General features: G+C 45.2%; 1 protein-coding gene across 1 annotated transcript in view; it reads left to right on the plus strand.

Annotated features, from left to right (window-relative positions):
• LOC147718790 (connector enhancer of kinase suppressor of ras 2-like) overlaps positions 1-19,008 on the plus strand; it is a 1,944,591-nt gene that overhangs the window by 1,476,511 nt on the left and 449,072 nt on the right. Inside the window, exon 16 of the mRNA XM_086967239.1 lies at positions 1,008-1,056. Coding sequence (XP_086823365.1) covers positions 1,008-1,056 — 49 coding nt within the window. The remainder of the gene's footprint in view (positions 1-1,007; positions 1,057-19,008) is intronic.

Here is a 19,008-nt window from a genome sequence, read left to right on the forward strand (position 1 = left end):
CATGTTGAACGCTGCAGCTGTGGCACGTTCACCCCCTCCCTTCAATGACACCTGCTTTCACACTGCTGCTCATTAGCGTTTCCCGTGTGTCTGGCGGTAGGTGCGCTGCCTCCGTGAAAGGAAGGGCTGAGAGGCATGTCACAAACACACAGTCTGTGTACAGGCTCCGCAGAAATGATGTAAGCGAGACGTTCATTTAAGTGTGTCTCAACACTTTATTGAGGGCTCCTGGGGCTGTGGTAATTCGCTTCTGAGGAAACCCCAGACAGGAAGGTACTGGAGGTGAGATGTCGGCGCGTCGACTCTCTCCTGCCATTACTGTCTGTCTGCGGCAGACAGTGTTTGAGCTATTTCAGCATAAAAAGGAGGGAAAAGTTGCCGCCACATTGCACATTAGGGAGGCATCAAATGTCAAAGAGATTATGAGGGCGCACAAAACTGCCTTAACAAGCGTGAAACAGTGCAGCACGGCACAGAAAAATACTTTAAAAAAGATCTGTTCTCCGCCTGAAACACTGTACCCGCCAGTCCTGTGAGGCGAGCAATGCTATTGCGTAACGTCAACGCCAATAACGGCCACACTTTCTCATTGGTAGAAAATGAGGAATACTACCCTTTGACAAAGATGGCCCATGTGTGATATTTATGCCAGCACAAACGCATTCTGCTGCTGCTGCCTCTGAACGAAAAACAAACAAACAGGAAAGACCCGAGAAAAGCATCAAATAACAGGAGTCTTTGATCTAACCAAAAAGATATAACGCCCACGCAATTTTTTTTATTGACCCTACAAAGTACCGCAAGCAGAAGCAGTAGATCTGCAGACGTGAAATATTTTAGCCTCTGTCTCCCTAAACACGTTTTTGAAATCTCGCAGGCACAGATTGTCGTAATCCCTTTCATGATTTACGAATAACCTTTCATCTTTGATTACATTCTTTCATTCTTTTAAATTGATTTCTCTTGTTGACCTGGTTCATGCTCCTAATGTGTGGATGTTTTTCTAGGTATGCAGGTTCTGCCACCGACCGCCAAGGAAGCTCATCCATGAGGAAGGTACGTGTTTTTCTGACTGTTTGTCTTCGTTGCTTTAAGTAAAATTTCCAATTCACAAATTTACAGTAAATCTGTTTTTTAAGGCTGGTTAATTTTAATCCAGTTGTCAATATGTTATTGCAAAATCCACAATCACAGCCAGCATAAAAAGTAATAAAACATGTCTGATAGCTTTAACAGAAATACAAGCTCTGAAAAAACTTCCCACCATGTGTTCCTCATATTTGTGTAGATACATATTCACCTTTAGATATGAAGCTCATATTTTTTACTATGGTCCTTAACTCGTCATTGCTAATGTAAACATTATTTGTTGCTGTCAAGGTACCTAACTCCACCACAGTGATGTTGTGAATTCAAGACGACTGTTCGGTTCACCCCGAGCCTCTCATGCCAAACCACAGCCTAAAATAGGACAAATACGCAGAAAACCTAGGAGAAGGATAATGGAAAGAGACATATGAATAGACTTGTCTCTGCAGAATAGGTAGCCGTCTGGCTAGCAGGATTGGAGTCTTGCAGTTGTCTACAGAGCAACCTGGGGTCAGGTAGGAAGCCTCTATACCCTCTCTGGCACACCTCCAAGCCCTGCTAGACCCTCCTCAGCTGCACCCATCTCTGTGAGGTATGTTGATTAGTTACCAGTGCTTAATTTGAGCCGGTGGTGGCAGGTTAGGCCCACCAGCATTCATTTATGGGGACCAGAACGTATTTTTCTTCATCAGACATTTACCGAGAGCAAGAGGGGCAAACACACACACAAAAGGGAAAGAAGAAAGAGAAAGACAGAAAACCACCACAAAGGGGGAAAGCATGAACCTGTGAGAGTAAGATAAAGGGGTAGGGAGTGTCTGGCAGTGGATTAAAGAGGCATGAGGTGGATTTAAGGCTATGCAGCCATTGTATTTGGAGTGCCAACATTTAAGAGTACCAACCGAGGACTTCTGAGCATAGCTTTGGATGCCAGCACTCGTTCTTTTATAAATTAATACACATAATCTGGAAAAGACATCATGTTGGGTAATACTTCTACACTAAACACACAGGCACTGCTGCTTACTTCCACACTTATCCTATTTTGGTCCTCCTTTAATGCCAAGCATTTATTGAGCTGTAGAAGGCTTTCCCATATTCTAATTGACCTTTTCCACTCACCGAACTTTATGTATCTGTAGCATATTGAGTTTTTCTAAAAGTTTTAAACTAGTAAATACTTTGTATTAATGCCCAATATGAGTATTGGATGGTTTTGCAGAATTAGTCAATAAATAAATACACTAAAGTTTTCTATGATAGTAAGACCTTTTGCTTCACTGTCTCTCTCATTCAACCGGTGTCTCATAAAGGAGTGACTATTGAATCACAGTCCCTCCTCCATAAACACAGATCCCCGGGTTGGATATTCTGTCCATGATCCTTCTTGTACTTCAGATACACACAAATTATTGGGTGTGTTCTATAAACAATATGATCAGCATGTCCAATGAAAAGAATATGGTCTACAGGGCTCGCCTTTGGGACATTGCAGCATTTCTGAGGGCGAGTGATGAGTGGTCTTGATCTTTGATCTCAGAAATAGGAAAGTCCTGCTGTTCCTATGACAGTTTGTGAAGTAAGGCACCCTGGATCCCTGCCTCCACCGGAAGAAGTCAATGGTGCTGAGCATGCAGGTACCCTGCTTCCTCTTGATGGCTTTAGTGGAGATCAACAGGTAGAGATGACTAGGACTTTTTGTCTGGTGACAACGCCCGTTAAGGCTGCTGCTCCAACCTCTCAAGAAAGCTTGAATTCTTATAGGAAGATAGCTGGCTGCATGAGGTCTTTCAATATGACAGTGATGTTTCACTGAGTGTTGTGCTCCTTTCCCTGTTGTGCTCATAAGTAATCTTTCTTGGGTTTTCAATTTCTATGCTCTTGCTCTTTGAAAGTCATGGGTGGTCTTTTGAATATTGCTTGTGGATGAGTTACCTTCCTAGTGGACACTGTTACAGCTGACCCATGAAGGAATTGTTTTTGATTTTACTGTGGGTTAAAGGCTAAAACAGTGGCACTGCCATATCTGTGGTCCTGGAAGTTCTTTCATATGACCCTGGCACTGTGTGGTGATTATTTCCCTGGTGTGTTGGCTCTACGTGCTGATATTATTCTTCCATAGATTGGCCGCAAAACTCCTAGGAAGAAAAGGACAGAAACGAACAGTCTACTGTTCTAAATGCAGAATGACAGATCAGTAACCCAAATACAATTCCTAAATATTCAGCAAATTATTTCTATAATACAACTCAGGTACATTCATTTGGTCTATATTATCTATTACTTCATATCACTAAGGGTGAGGAATGTACTCCAGGAAGTTGGCCTCTCTGCACCTCTCGTGTTCTCTGAACTGTATAGGCTAGATTGTACATTTCAGCTATATCTTAAATGACTTATAGTCGCTTAGCTCAATTTTTACAGATTTAATACATTTATCTCTATTCTACGTGTTGATCCGCAGAGCATCTCCTGGGGCATTTTCCCAAAATTGCTGCCCACTTTGAACGTTAGTTTTCTACATGTGGTTATGGGAGATGCATTATTATATGAAAAAACTTTAGGAACAGACCGGACGCGGATAAGCGGCAATCGAAAGAATGAATACACAATAATATTGAGACACAATTCTTGAGCCACAGATCGCTTAAATATGAGCATTTGTTGAGTAAATATACAAATAATAAACATTAAGAGGCCTTTGTAAAGAGATAATTTGAGTACAAAGGTTGAACAACGGTACTGGAGTAAAAACAACAGAGAGAATAAAAGTGAAAAAAAGACATTGTTAAAGATAATTACTAAGTCTTGATGGGAAATCCCGGAAGGTGCAAGATAATTATAATTATATAAGAAGATGAGAGTTAATGTTTTGGTCTTGATAAAGATGGTGAAACCAGGAAGAAACCTTTGAAATGCGTTGATCAATCAATCAATCAAAGTACTTGTAGAGCGCGCTACTTACCTGTGAGGGTCTCAAGGCGCTGAGGGGAGAGGGTGCTGCTACTGCTCGAAGAGCCAGGTCTTGAGGAGTCTTCTGAAGGCGAGTAGGTCTTGGGTCTGCCGTATGTGGGTAGGGAGGGTGTTCCAGGTCTTGGCGGCGAGGTAGGAGAAGGATCTGCCACCGGAGGTCGTACGTTGGATGCGGAGGACAGCGGCGAGGGCGAGGCTGGAGGAGCGGAGCTGGCGGGTGGGGGTGTAGAAGCTGAATCTGCTGTTAAGGTAGACTGGTCCGGGGTTGTGGAGTGCTTTGTGTGCGTGGGTGAGGAGCTTGAAGGTGATCCTCTTGTCAACGGGGAGCCAGTGTAGGTCTCTCAGGGGGGGGGCGATGTGGCTGCGATGGGGTACGTTGACGATCAGTCGGGCGGAGGCGTTTTGGATGCGCTGTAGTCGTTGTAGGTGTTTGGCTGGGATTCCTGCGTAGAGTGCGTTGCCGTAGTCCAGTCTGCTGCTGATGAGGGCCTATGGCACCGTTCTTCTTGTTTTGGTCAGGATCCACTTGTAGATCCTGCGGAGCATGCGAAGGGTGTTGTAGCAGGAGGAGGAGACGGAGTTGACTTGCTTAGCCATGGAGAGGGAGGAGTCGATGCACTTGATGCCTAATCTGTGATATATGTTGGTAGAATAGATGAAATATTGGTGTATTATCGTGTACTAGCTTGAATTAGAATTTAACACAGATAGGCCGTTTTCATGACAGAGTGAATTGTCTTGTGAATACTCTCCTCATTTAACTGTGATAGTACTGCCCCATGCCAAGCTCTGAAGAATCTGTCTAGACTATGAGTTCCTGGTAGAAGTCAGGGCCCTTGAGCACACGTGCTATTAACATGGCTTCCTCCATGGTATCAAAGGCTTTCTGGTAGGCCTTTCTCCAGAACACCATCTTGGGCTGCTTCGTAGAAGTACGCTCAGTCAAGGGGGCAACAAGGGTGACATAACCCTTGGCAAACCTCCTGTAATAACCAGTGAGGCCCAGGAAGGCACTCATCTCTGTCTGAGTTCTTGTTGGATCCCAGGTCAGGCTACTATGTTGGCTTTAAATGGCTCAACACCTTGTGCCAGCACACCAGGTTGCCCAAATATGCCACTGATTGCTGCCTTATCTGGCACTTGCTGGCCTTAACAGCCAGGTCTGCCTGTTGTAGGACCTGATGTTCTTCCTGGAGGCAAAATAGATGTTCCTCCCAGCTGGAGCTAATGATTGATATGTTGTCCAGTTATTCAGGCCGGAATTCCCCTATCCCAACTAAGACCCTGTTGAGCAAACTCTGCAAGGTGGCAGGGGCATTCTTTAACCCAAAAGACATCACCCTGAAAGGGAAGTGCCCCTCTGGATTAGAAAATACTGACCTCTCTTTAGCCCCCTCAGTCAGGGCAATCTGTCAGTACCCTGTTGTTAATTCGGAGATACTCAGGAATTTGGCAGCTCCCAGCCTGTTGAAGAGCTCATCAGCATGGGGAGGGGATGAGTACCAATTTTGCCTAATTGAGCCCCCCTATAATTCACACATGCCCAGAGTTCTGGCGTGATGCCTGGTGGGGCGCTTTGGGTACCAAGACCACTGGGCTGGATCAGGGACCACTGGACTGGTCAGTCACCCCTAAGTTAAGCATCTAGGATACCTTGTCCTTGATACTAGCTCAAACCTTGTCAGACAGTCCGTAAATGTTGTTCTTTACAGACATGCTGGCTCTAGTATTTGTGCCATGGTTACACATTTTAGGCCAGGGGTGAGGGAAAACAGTGAAGCAATATGCCCCAACAACTGGCAACAGTCCCTCTGCTGTTCTGGGGTCAGGGTAGGATAGGGGTGATACCCTGTACTGGCCCATTCTGCTGCTTGCAGGATAGGAGGTCATGGGGAGGTTCACTCTCGTCTTCCACCCCATCATCTGTCAGAAGGAGCATAGTGACTTGAAATGTCCCATAGTGTGGCTCGAGGCATTACCATTCAGACTATTAAGGAGTTCCTGGGAGTCTTGAGGTCCATCAGGTAGCTAACCTCCCCCTTTCTCTTCTTCACCTCGTAGGGCCCACACCAGTAGTCTTGTAGGGCCCAAGGCTCCATGGGCTCCATATTCCACACTTTTTAGCCAGGTTGAAACACGACCAGAGTAGCCTTCATGTCACACCAGAGCTTCATGACCTCCTGTCTGGATTCTAGATTGGCAGTGGCCTTCTTCCAGAAGCGCTCCATCTAGTTTTGGTGAGCCAGCATGTAGCTGACTACATAGCTTGCTCACATCCCACTTTCACCAAGCTCAGAAGTCCCCTAACAGGGTGGCCATAGAGGAGTTTGAAGGGGCTGAACCTAACCCCCTTCTTTGGCACCTCCACCTAGGCAAAAAGCAGGCATGGTAAGAGGATGTCCCACTTCTGCCAAAATGAGCTCAAGCAGGGCCCATAATCATCCCTTTAAAGGTCTTGGTGAATCTCTCAATGAGCCTATTGATCTGCAGATTATAGCGCGTGGAGAACTTGTAAGAACTTGTAAGTTATGCCACACTCATCTCACATGGACTTCATGGGCACAGACATGAAGTCAATGCCCCTGACGGAAACTACTTCTTTGAGGAACCTCAACTAGGTACACATCCCTATCAGGACCTTGGCCACTACAGGTGCAGTTACAGATCTCATAGGTCTGGCCTCTAGGCATTTAGTTGCATGGTCCACCAAAACCAGGATAAAAATGTTACTTAAGGCAATTTTGGGTCCAGGGGTCTAACAATGATGATGCCCACCATTTCAAAAGGGATGCCAATGACAGGCAAGGGAACCAGGAGAGTAAAGAGCTTGTTCACTGTTTTCTCTCTAGCCTGGAAGGTGGGACAGGACCAGCAAAATGTATCTGAGGCTGTCTTTATTCAGAGCCAACAAAAGTGGGTGACAAGCCCCAGATGTTTTGTTAGGGGTTTATTGTGAGCCAGACCCAGTAGGACGGATTTTTAGCACTGGGAATCTCCAACACGTGAGTTGCCCCAGGTTCAGGAACCTTATGTTCACTATATAGGATGTCATTCTCCCAATATATGAGGTGATCTCCAGAGGTGTCACCAGTGGTCATGCTGCCTCAAGCCTTCTAGAGTTGGGCACTCCTTTGCTTTACAGAATTCCTCCTTGTTTGGCCGACCATCAACTTGCAATCCAGCAAGCTCAGGCAGGTCTCTAAGGGCAGAAATGTCCTCCCCAGTAGTTTCCAGGGTGGCGCCCTTAGGTTCCTCTTCCTCCTGTGCCATGGGTGTTTCAGGGGTTGGCTTCACTTGCCCTCCAACAAACTACTATTGTCCTAGTGTTCAAGGCAGTTACCATACCATACAAAGATCTGCAGGCATCTCTGGTTGTACATAAATTACAACATACCTCTCTTCTTACAATGAATCTAGAGATGGGGATATCTCAGTCTACTGCCACTGTTAAAAATAGCCCAACTCTGATAGACAGACTTAAACAAGTACAAAACCCACATTCACCTAGTGTAACGACAGAAAAAAGGTGAGAAAGCGAGATGGCACCTCACGGGCGCACCACCAATGGGACCCTTGGCTGGTACTCACTAGGATGGCCCTGTTATCATCATTGGTGCCATCAAGCTATAACGGAAACGTGTCCTAAACCCAAAGAAAAGACAGTGAGTGGTGCAGTGACCACAAATTATATGTAACACAACGTACAACATTTAACAATTAACATATAATATACTCTGCAACTGGGACAATTTCTTTAATGGTGTTCCTTCTTGGTGCATACGGTACATATTTGAACAATAAAAAAAAAAGGAAAAAAAAGGAGGATCTGAATACTACCAATCGATTCACACCCTACTTACAGCCGACATGTTTCATTGCCTTGGTTTCTATCAGGCAATTTCCTCAGGGAAAACCACTTTCAATGCCACTGCAAAGGACACTGGGCTTTGCGCGCTGTAGTAAAACATAAAACATACAGAGTCGAGGTTACCTGCTGTCCTACCCTGTTCAATTCACAATGCTATTCTGCGCAGCAAATCAGCGTGATGCTGCAAGGACGGAAATAATTACCCTTCAATGAACCTTGCCTCTCATACCAGCAAAGAGGAATTTAAAAGGATAACAGCCCCCATTGGTGAGCTTGGTCCAGTCTCCCTTCGTTACTGTTGCTAGACCAAACATCAAAAGATCAGGGTTACATTTAAAAAGACACGTCTTGTACCTGTAATTTGAAGATCTCTCATCAAAGATGCACCCAAAAGGCCCCCTCGTGCCCCATTTAAGTTGTTACCAATAGAGGAGAACAGTCCGGTATGCACTCAGCCCTGGAACACCGGCACCGGTAACTGCCTTGAACACTAGGACAATAGTAGTTTGTTGACTTATTGAGTGGAGGGCGTCCTAGCTATTTGTTTCCCTCTTTGCTCCAATTTTTTCCTTCACTTGCCCTCCACCTTACCTCTTTTTGGAAGCTACCTAGGCCATTTGTCCAGGCTCCAGGCATCCTTGACTCCCCTCATGGGCAGCCTTTATGTGATCATGGGCACCTAGTCATGCAACGCTATCATCTCTAGGTGTGACCTATGCTCCACTTCCTTCCAGAATGTTTTCCTCTAGATCACTGCCTAATAAACAATCTACAGGCATGGCAGGGCTCACAGCTACTATTAGAGAATATGAGACCCCCACTCAAAGGGAACCAGAGCCACTGGATTGTGACTTTCACTGTTGTCTGCTACTACAACCTGGTGGCATGTGTACGAGATTCCCTACTCTGAGGACTCCAGATGACACCTTATAGTAGTCATACTGGCACCTGTGTCCCTCAGGGCATCCACTCCTCTGCCCATTGATGGTGATTAACTGCCTGTACTTGGAAGTATTTGAAGGCATGTGGATTTTGGGCTCCTTCTCACCGAGGGACACTAAGATAACCTCTGCTGTCACTCCTTTGCTAATTGGGACCACTGCCTCCCAAAGCGCTACACTGGCAAACCCCAGTGTCTGCTCAACAGTGGGGACTGTGCCCTCTTGAGGTACTGGGTGCCTCACTTCACATGCCCTTACTTGCAGCATTCAGTACACTGGGGGTTGAACCTTCCTGTCTTGTTGTCAAAGAAAGTCTTTTTGTTCTAATCAGGTTGGGGCTGGTAAGTGTCAGAAATTAGGTTACTTGTTGAGGGGGGGAAACGTCTCCATTTTTCTAGGGGTGAGGCCACAAGCAAACACGAAATTAACCTGTGCTCAACCCTCTGGTAGCTTTGCACAGAGCAGTCAGGCTTAACTTAGAGGCAATGTGTAATGTATTTATGCAACACTTCAAACAGTAACACAGTGAAAACACATCACAAAGCTATACCAGCTTTAGGAAAATAGAGTATTTTTTAATAAATAAAACAAAAACAAAACAACAAACATCCAATCAGTAGAGCCAGAGATATTCAATTTGCAAAATTTGAGTGAAAATAATACTAAAAGACATTAAGTGGCAACCCGCAAGATTCTCCCCTCACTGCCACCTACTTCCAGGAAACTGCTCATCCAGGGACTAGTACTGTCTCGCCTGGACTACAGCAATTTGGTCTATCTGGGAGCCCCTGAGGCCACCCTAACGAAGCTCCAGCGGACACAGAACGCGGCGGCACGCCTGCTCACCAACCTCCCCTCCAGAATGTCCGCAAAGCCGGCCCTCAAAGCTCTACACTGGCTCCCTGTGCGCCAAAGGGTGCAATTCAAAGCCATGTGCACGACACATAAGCTGACCAACGGATCTGGCCCGGCGATCCTCAGCAAAATGATCACCCCCTACACAGCAACCAGATCCCTACGATCCCAGAATGAGAACCTGGCCAACATTCCTAGATTCAAAAGGACTCGCACAGGAGGACGACAATTCTCCGTTCAAGCAGCTGCTGGATGGAACGCTCTTCCCCGCTCCCTCAGACTTGAACCTAACTACCTGGCATTCCGCAAGAAATTAAAGACACACCTATTCCCTAAATAGAGTCCCTCTATAAGTGTCTCTCCTCTCTCCCTCCCCCTCAACAGGATCACAAATCTTATAGCGCGGGGATGCCCTTGGGTCACCAGGCGCTTTAGAAATCGTTATTAAATTAAATTAAATTAAACTGTTGAATCCGATCGCACCGTACTGAGACAAAGTCACAAGTTTACGTATACTGCAATGTAGAGCCGGTACAAGAGACCAAGTTAGGCTCACTGAACAGAGCACCTTAAATCATGGTTTGCAGAACGTTGTGAAGATCCGTGTCCAAGATGCATCGCGCATCCGAAGAGATGCATTGATTCCGAGATGCAGCGAGTCTGTGGTGTGAAGTCTAGAATTGTCATCGAGGATCCAGTCAGCCAGGGCATACATTGAGAAGTCCCGAGTCAAGGACTTCTCACGCAGTCTGGGCGATTAGTCGGTTCTGAAGCACTGTGAGGCTGTAATGCATAGTCCATCGCCACAGCTGCCATAGATGAAGGATGCGAGGGCCTGCACCGAGGATACATCACCAGCAGCAGATCTAATGTGGAAACTGGCTTTGATGCGGGTCTTTGCGACAGTTCCAATCCACAAGAGTTGCAGATGGCGGAATCCAGGTACTGGGTCAAGGTTGTTGGAGCCTTCTGACCCTGGGGCTAAAATCGGGAAGCCAGAAAATTAGCCCTTAGAGTCACCCTCAGGTTCTGGGTTCAAGAGGTGTAGGTCCAGTCGTTCTCACCAGGCAAAAGAGAATCAGGCAGCAGGTCAGCGGAGCAAGGCAGCAGCATAGAAAGGCAGCAGAGTGGCAGTCCTTCAGCAGCACTGCAGTCCTTCTTCTTGGCAGAGTGTCCACAGGTACAGAAGTGTACTGAGGAGGTGGTGTTTGGGGTCTAATAGTTATATCTGGTAACCTTTCTCTGGAAGGTGGCAGAAGTCTCTAGAAATTTATTTTGAAGTTCCCAGGCCATATGCCTTCCCTGTCCTGTCTCTAGACTAACTACAGGGGATATGCAGCCCTTTGTGTACTATCAGGACACAGCGTATTCAAGTGTAAGTAGGACTGGGGTCAGCTCCACCCTCCAATCATGCAACTGATTGCCCATCCAACCACACCTAAGCTCTTTACTGCGTGTGGCTGTCTAGGAGAAATACAAAAAGTCCAACTGTCAGCTACACCCAGTCATGTGGCCCAGAGACATGGTAAAGGCATTAAATGACTAAGGCAGGAAAATGCCAACTTTCTGAACGTGGCATTTTAAAAATTGTAATTTAAAATCCGACTTCACCATGAGTTAGAATTTTTCATTACAATTCCAAAGCCACAAACATGAACTGGTTACCTGTTTTTGGAGATTACAACGTATGAACTGTAATTAGGTAACTCCAATGCTATCCTAGGGGAGTAGGACTCGCAGTAGTGAAAAACAAATTTAGGAGTGTTTCACTTTACTACCAGGACATGTAAAAATTAAAATCACATGTACTACTTCTTAGGTACATTACAGCCTGCCACGTGGGGTGTTAGGGGCCTACCCTAGGGGTGATTTATATGTTTTAAAAAGGTTTGGGCATGGCAAAAGATTTATTTTGTATCTCACAAAAAAGGAGTTTAATTGGAGTATTTATCACCACCCAACATACTACTCCACTCAATATATCTCACATAATGTACGGGGATGGTACAAATAAGGGTTAACAAAGAAAACATTTATTTTTTAAAGAAAGCAAGGGACTTGGAAGCACTGCTGGGTTAAGACGAGAATCAGGACTCACCCTAGGGAGACATCCTTCATCAAAGGGTCCCCTCTTCACACTGGGACCGCAAGGTACCCAGTGTGGGCTACTACTCTCCCGTAGGAGAGGAGGTTTTTTTTCTGTCAACCGCACTGCAAGCTCTATCTTGGACTCCAAAAACAGAGAATTGGTCTGTTTGCCACAACAAAAACGCTTTGAACATCTGGACCGTGCTTACTTGGGATACTGCATCTGAAAACGTCCTGCAGAAAGCGAACTTCATTCACTTAAAAAAATATTAGCTATTCAAGACTGCACAGAAAACAGGACAGAGGCCGGATGTGTACCCTATGAGATAACACAGAAATTTCAGTTTCAATCTATTTAAAGACGTTTACAAATCCGTACTGGTGATGCCACATTAGTGTGATTTGTGTGTGCAAGTGCTGGGAACCCTCCTTATCTCAGAGACCCACACTTTCTTATCAAAATACTAAAAAAGACGACACGCTACTGGAAACACATTATAGAAAATGTCAGATACGTTATGATTAACTCCTTTACCTTTGACATAGAGCCGCACTTTGTAATAACTGTTTAGAATGTATCATTGGCACCTATATTAAGTACTGGACCCTTGAGGACAAAGAATGCATTTTGGCAGACAGTATCTTTTCAATAGATTGTGCATACAGGAAGGTACTTCAAATATGCTCATCTATTCGATTGGAAGTTGCAGCCACTGCCGTGCGTGGGAGCAGCAGTTATGTACTTAAATGTTAGCAGTACCCATGATGCAATGCAGTTACGTGCTACAGAGCTACTTGGGTACCAGAACCATATTGCAGCATTTAATCGCATTCTGGAAATAATCCCACCACTGAGGCAAAAGACAACATCAGAGGCATGAGGAGGGCAGCCACGCTTGTCCTCTTTTTATTTTGATGACACATGGCTTTTATGTCTGGTGGGCCCTCTTCTCCTGCCAATGAGCTATCTGCCTTCACTTTGGCCATGTCCTTCCTAATAGTAACACTGGTGCAGCCTACTAGTAATAGTTTCTCTTAGCCTTGAGGCCTCAGGCCAGCCCCCACTCAATTGTGATATATGTTGAAATCCAAAAGAACTTGTGACTCATATTGGCAATTAATGTCGGACCTCGAGAATCCGCGACTATGAGTCACACCAGGTGGTGCCAGCGGAGGTATGGCACATGAGTTGTTTAGTCAGGTAGGCTTCTGCACAGCCTTCAGGCCTCCTGGGGCAGGAACTGAAACTTTATTTTGAAGTTCCCAGGCCATATGCCTTCCCTGTCCTGTCTCTAGACTAACTACAGGGGATATGCAGCCCTTTGTGTACTATCAGGACACAGCGTATTCAAGTGTAAGTAGGACTGGGGTCAGCTCCACCCTCCAATCATGCAACTGATTGCCCATCCAACCACACCTAAGCTCTTTACTGCGTGTGGCTGTCTAGGAGAAATACAAAAAGTCCAACTGTCAGCTACACCCAGTCATGTGGCCCAGAGACATGGTAAAGGCATTAAATGACTAAGGCAGGAAAATGCCAACTTTCTGAACGTGGCATTTTAAAAATTGTAATTTAAAATCCGACTTCACCATGAGTTAGAATTTTTCATTACAATTCCAAAGCCACAAACATGAACTGGTTACCTGTTTTTGGAGATTACAACGTATGAACTGTAATTAGGTAACTCCAATGCTATCCTAGGGGAGTAGGACTCGCAGTAGTGAAAAACAAATTTAGGAGTGTTTCACTTCACTACCAGGACATGTAAAAATTAAAATCACATGTACTACTTCTTAGGTACATTACAGCCTGCCACGTGGGGTGTTAGGGGCCTACCCTAGGGGTGATTTATATGTTTTAAAAAGGTTTGGGCATGGCAAAAGATTTATTTTGTATCTCACAAAAAAGGAGTTTAATTGGAGTATTTATCACCACCCAACATACTACTCCACTCAATATATCTCACATAATGTACGGGGATGGTACAAATAAGGGGTAACAAAGAAAACATTTATTTTTTAAAGAAAGCAAGGGACTTGGAAGCACTGCTGGGTTAAGACGAGAATCAGGACTCACCCTAGGGAGACATCCTTCATCAAAGGGTCCCCTCTTCACACTGGGACCGCAAGGTACCCAGTGTGGGCTACTACTCTCCCGTAGGAGAGGAGGTTTTTTTTCTGTCAACCGCACTGCAAGCTCTATCTTGGACTCCAAAAACAGAGAATTGGTCTGTTTGCCACAACAAAAACGCTTTGAACATCTGGACCGTGCTTACTTGGGATACTGCATCTGAAAACGTCCTGCAGAAAGCGAACTTCATTCACTTAAAAAAATATTAGCTATTCAAGACTGCACAGAAAACAGGACAGAGGCCGGATGTGTACCCTATGAGATAACACAGAAATTTCAGTTTCAATCTATTTAAAGACGTTTACAAATCCGTACTGGTGATGCCACATTAGTGTGATTTGTGTGTGCAAGTGCTGGGAACCCTCCTTATCTCAGAGACCCACACTTTCTTATCAAAATACTAAAAAAGACGACACGCTACTGGAAACACATTATAGAAAATGTCAGATACGTTATGATTAACTCCTTTACCTTTGACATAGAGCCGCACTTTGTAATAACTGTTTAGAATGTATCATTGGCACCCATATTAAGTACTGGACCCTTGAGAACAAAGAATGCATTTTGGCAGACAGTATCTTTTCAATAGATTGTGCATACAGGAAGGTACTTCAAATATGCTCATCTATTCGATTGGAAGTTGCAGCCACTGCCGTGCGTGGGAGCAGCAGTTATGTACTTAAATGTTAGCAGTACCCATGATGCAATGCAGTTACGTGCTACAGAGCTGCTTGGGTACCAGAACCATATTGCAGCATTTAATCGCATTCTGGAAATAATCCCACCACTGAGGCAAAAGACAACATCAGAGGCATGAGGAGGGCAGCCACGCTTGTCCTCTTTTTATTTTGATGACACATGGCTTTTATGTCTGGTGGGCCCTCTTCTCCTGCCAATGAGCTATCTGCCTTCACTTTGGCCATGTCCTTCCTAATAGTAACACTGGTGCAGCCTACTAGTAATAGTTTCTCTTAGCCTTGAGGCCTCAGGCCAGCCCCCACTCAATTGTGATATATGTTGAAATCCAAAAGAACTTGTGACTCATATTGGCAATTAATGTCGGACCTCGAGAATCCGCGACTATGAGTCACACCAGGTGGTGCCAGCGGAGGTATGGCACATGAGTTGTTTAGTCAGGTAGGCTTCTGCACAGCCTTCAGGCCTCCTGGGGCAGGAACTGAAACTTTCTGGGGAGTTATTGTTTACTGTAGATATTGTAAATATATTTTCCTATTCCATGCTTTTCTATTTTAATTTCTCCAGAGTATCTGAAAGGGGTTAAGGGATATCAGATGTTCACCAAGCCCCTGAAATTAAAATGAGGCTTTTGGGTAAGGTTGTTTGCACTGTATAGGGGGTTGTTTGCACCTTGAGGGGACTCATGAGGCGGAAGCCGGAACCCCATTTGTACGTTAATTTTAATTTACCTGCAGTTTTACTTAAAAAATCAGATTTCTTGATTTTATTTAAAAAATTGCACTTTCGCTTGTTTGTCCTCGCACCTAAAGGGAAAGCTTACTTGCATGCAGAAATCGTACCTGACCTCCCCAATCCTCCCGTTCCTCCGTTTCAGCTGAGCTTGGGGCTAGAGGGAGACGGGGAAGGACCGGGCAAGAGGGAGACGCCATCTTGGGAGGGTGCAGGGTCGGCGGACTAGCTGCTCGGGACTCCACCTAGCCTATCTCCCCATAAAAATATGACCCCTCCCCTGACGTGAAGCGGACGTGCCGGCGGCGCGCCAAAGGCAAGCCCGTCCGCGCCAGTCCGCGTCCGGAGGCAGGAGATGCTGCCCATGTACACACTCCGATACTGAGAGACCATACATCGGACTCATACGTGTACTCGGGTGCAACACTGCGGGAAATAAAGCGAACTATGCCCAAAGAAGTCTGCGAGGTGGGTAAATTCTGTTGCACCTCTCCCATCTCATTAGAAGGGCCCTTCTCATGCCGTATTTGCCAATACCAAAGCATACAAGGCAGTCTGCCGACAAGGACTCTATCATTGGCAGATCGAAAAAACCACGAACGGACCCTAACTCTTGCTTTGTGCAATTTTCGTTCCCTAGCGAAACACCCAATAGAAATCTGGGATATGATTTCGACCCTCTCACCGGACCTATGCTTCCTTACAGAGACATGGCTTAACTCGACTAATACACCAGCCTTTACCATAGCGATTCCAACAGACTACAAATTTATACAACTTGACAGAAAGTGAAAGTCAGGAGGGGGCATAGGAATTGCACATAAAAAAGACCTTCAGATAAATTGGACTTCATCTATAAATAACGAAATGATGGAACTAGACATTTTTAAAGTGCTAGTATCCCCAACAGTCTCTTGGGATGGAGCCCTCCTTTATCAACCGCCCGGCTCTAAATCCAAATCTAACTTTGCCGCAACTGTGACAGAACTTATTGCTATGCAAGTCATGAACTCCAAGAATTTTGTATTGCTAGAAGACTTCAATTATCACGGGGAAATCAAAGATAACCCAGAGGTGAAGGGTCTCCTCTCAAATTTAGGTGATCTGGGTCTTAATCAGATGGTGTCAGGCCCTACACACACTGCAGGCCACACTTTAGACCTTATTTTCACGAACTCAGAACAGCTGAAAGTTTTGCAACCACTCCTACTAACCTGGCCAGATCACTATCTTATCCAATTTTCTCTTGATCTCCAATCAGGGCCAAACTATAGGGTAAACCCCACATACAATAAGGGCAAATATAAAAGATCAAGGCAAAAACTGACAATGGACAGCTTCGCCAAACCCTTTATTGAACAGGTCATAAAAATGAATATGACGGATGAGGATCCCTCTGCCATGTTGGCGAGTTTTAATGGAGCACTAACGAAAACACTGGATGCAGTGATCCCCCCCAAAAAAGTGACTTTAGCACAAAGAGGTCCATCAACCCCCTGGTACTCGAGTGAACTAAAAGCCTTGAAATCCACTTGTAAAGTACTGGAGAGGAAATGGAGGAAGAGAAAGCTCAAGGAAGACAGGGAAACATATAAAACAGCGCTATCACACTATCATCACCAAATTAAGAATGCCCGGTGTTGCTATATCCAAACTCAAATAGAAAATTCAAAAAATTCTACTAAAGCCCTGTTTGATATTGTTAGAGACTTCGCCTCCCCTCCAGTATGCAAGCAACTGCCATCAGAATCCCAGGAACTATGTGACTCTATTGCCTACTTTTTCCATGAAAAAATCGCTAAAATCTACGCAAACTTCCCAGTTGTGGATATAAATATTATCCAATCAAATAATGAATTGCAAACCCCCCTTAAAACGAATAGTGTGATGCTCAGCCAATTCAATCATGTCTCAATGGCAGAAACAAGCAAACTATTATCAGCTGCCAAATCCGGGTCCCCTCAGGATATATGTTCACCTAGTACGATGGCCCTTGTTTCCCCATTATGTGCCCCAATAATCCAACGTATTTTTAATACCTCAATTGAGACTGGTCTGATCCCGGGGGCCTGGAAAGAAGCCGTTGTGCGGCCGATCCTGAAAAAGCCAGCCGCAGACCCACTGGAATTAAGTAACTATAGGCCGATTTCCCTGCTGCCCTTACCGGGTAAACTTCTGGAAGCAAATATAAACACTCCACTTAGCCAATACCTGGAAGCAAATAACATACTTGACCTGTCCCAATCAGGTTTTCGGAGGGGTTTCAGCACGGAAACAGCTATGCTGGCGATTACCGACTCACTAAGACGCACCCTCAATGCCGGGGGCTCTTCCATTCTGATTCTTTTAGCCCCCCTGGAACCCCATCCCTCCCCTTGCTCAGACAACTGCACTGGTTGCCAATCCAAAAATGCGCCATGTTTAAAATCTGCTGTCTGTCATTCAAGGCTTTAAGAGGTGAAGGTCCAGCATATCTTAGGGACAAACTGGTCAAGCACGTTAGTAAGTGCAACCTAAGATCAAACGCTCTTGCCCTCCTAAACATTCCCCGGATACGGCTAACCCGCACAGGTGGTAGAGCATTCTCATTTGTAGCACCAAAATATTGGAACTCCCTTCCAGTAATGCTACGAAAATCTCCAACGTACCTGATCTTTAGGAAACAATTAAAAACCTGGTTGTTCTGAACCTCTAATCACAGGTAAGCACTGAGATGCCCCTGGGTGAGTCATGCGCGATAAAAGAGTCATTAACATAACAACATAACAACATAACATAACATAGTCACCTAGGGCCTTATTTATGACTTCAGTGGCCCAGGGCAGGCCGGCAAGTCACCTTGCTGTGCTGCCTTGCATCACAGGGAAAGGGCAAAAATGTGCCCTATTTACCCAGTATTGTGCATTCCTGTCCTTTTCCATTGCGCTGGCACTATTTTTGCAGCCTAGCGCCAACACTGTAAAATAAAAACTGGCGGTTATCCTAGCAGATGTGCATGTTAGTGGATTAGGGTAAAAAGAGCACGTTTTACAACAGTTTAATTTGCATAAAGTATTCCATCAGGATGATGTTGTACTGTGGCTGTGACTGTGTTTAACCCCCAGCTTGACTATAGTAAAATCCCCTCAGCCACGGCCGGTAGTGGGAGTACCTGCCGGGCGGTGACATGGGGAGGGGGATTGGCAGGGTGGGGGGTAGTAATGTATGGATTACGGACTTTAACAGGTAAGCAAACATATAAATAAAGAAAACGAATTTTGGAATGTGCACTGCATCACCAAATGCAATGCAGTGCGCACAACGAAATTCGTTTTTATTTATTTATATGTTGACTTACCTGTTAAGGTCTTTAATCCATACATTACTACCCCCCACCCTACCTCTCCCCCTCCGCACCTCACCGCCCGGAAGGTACTCCCACTACCGGCCGCGGCTGCTTAGAATATCCTGTACAAAAATCTACTAAACAAATTCCAGGTGGTCAGGATGCTGGAGTGAGACTATGTTCATATCTTGGAAGGTGTGTTGATGTGTGGGTGGTTCTATCCAATCTCCACTGGTGGGACTTAAGAAATGTAATCAAATTTAAAAGCTACTGTGTTTTGTGTATCAACACTGCAACTTTCAAAGAGGAA

The sequence above is a fragment of the Lissotriton vulgaris genome, chromosome 4_1 (genome assembly GCF_964263255.1).
Source record: "Lissotriton vulgaris chromosome 4_1, aLisVul1.2, whole genome shotgun sequence".
Lineage (NCBI taxonomy): Eukaryota > Metazoa > Chordata > Amphibia > Caudata > Salamandridae > Lissotriton > Lissotriton vulgaris.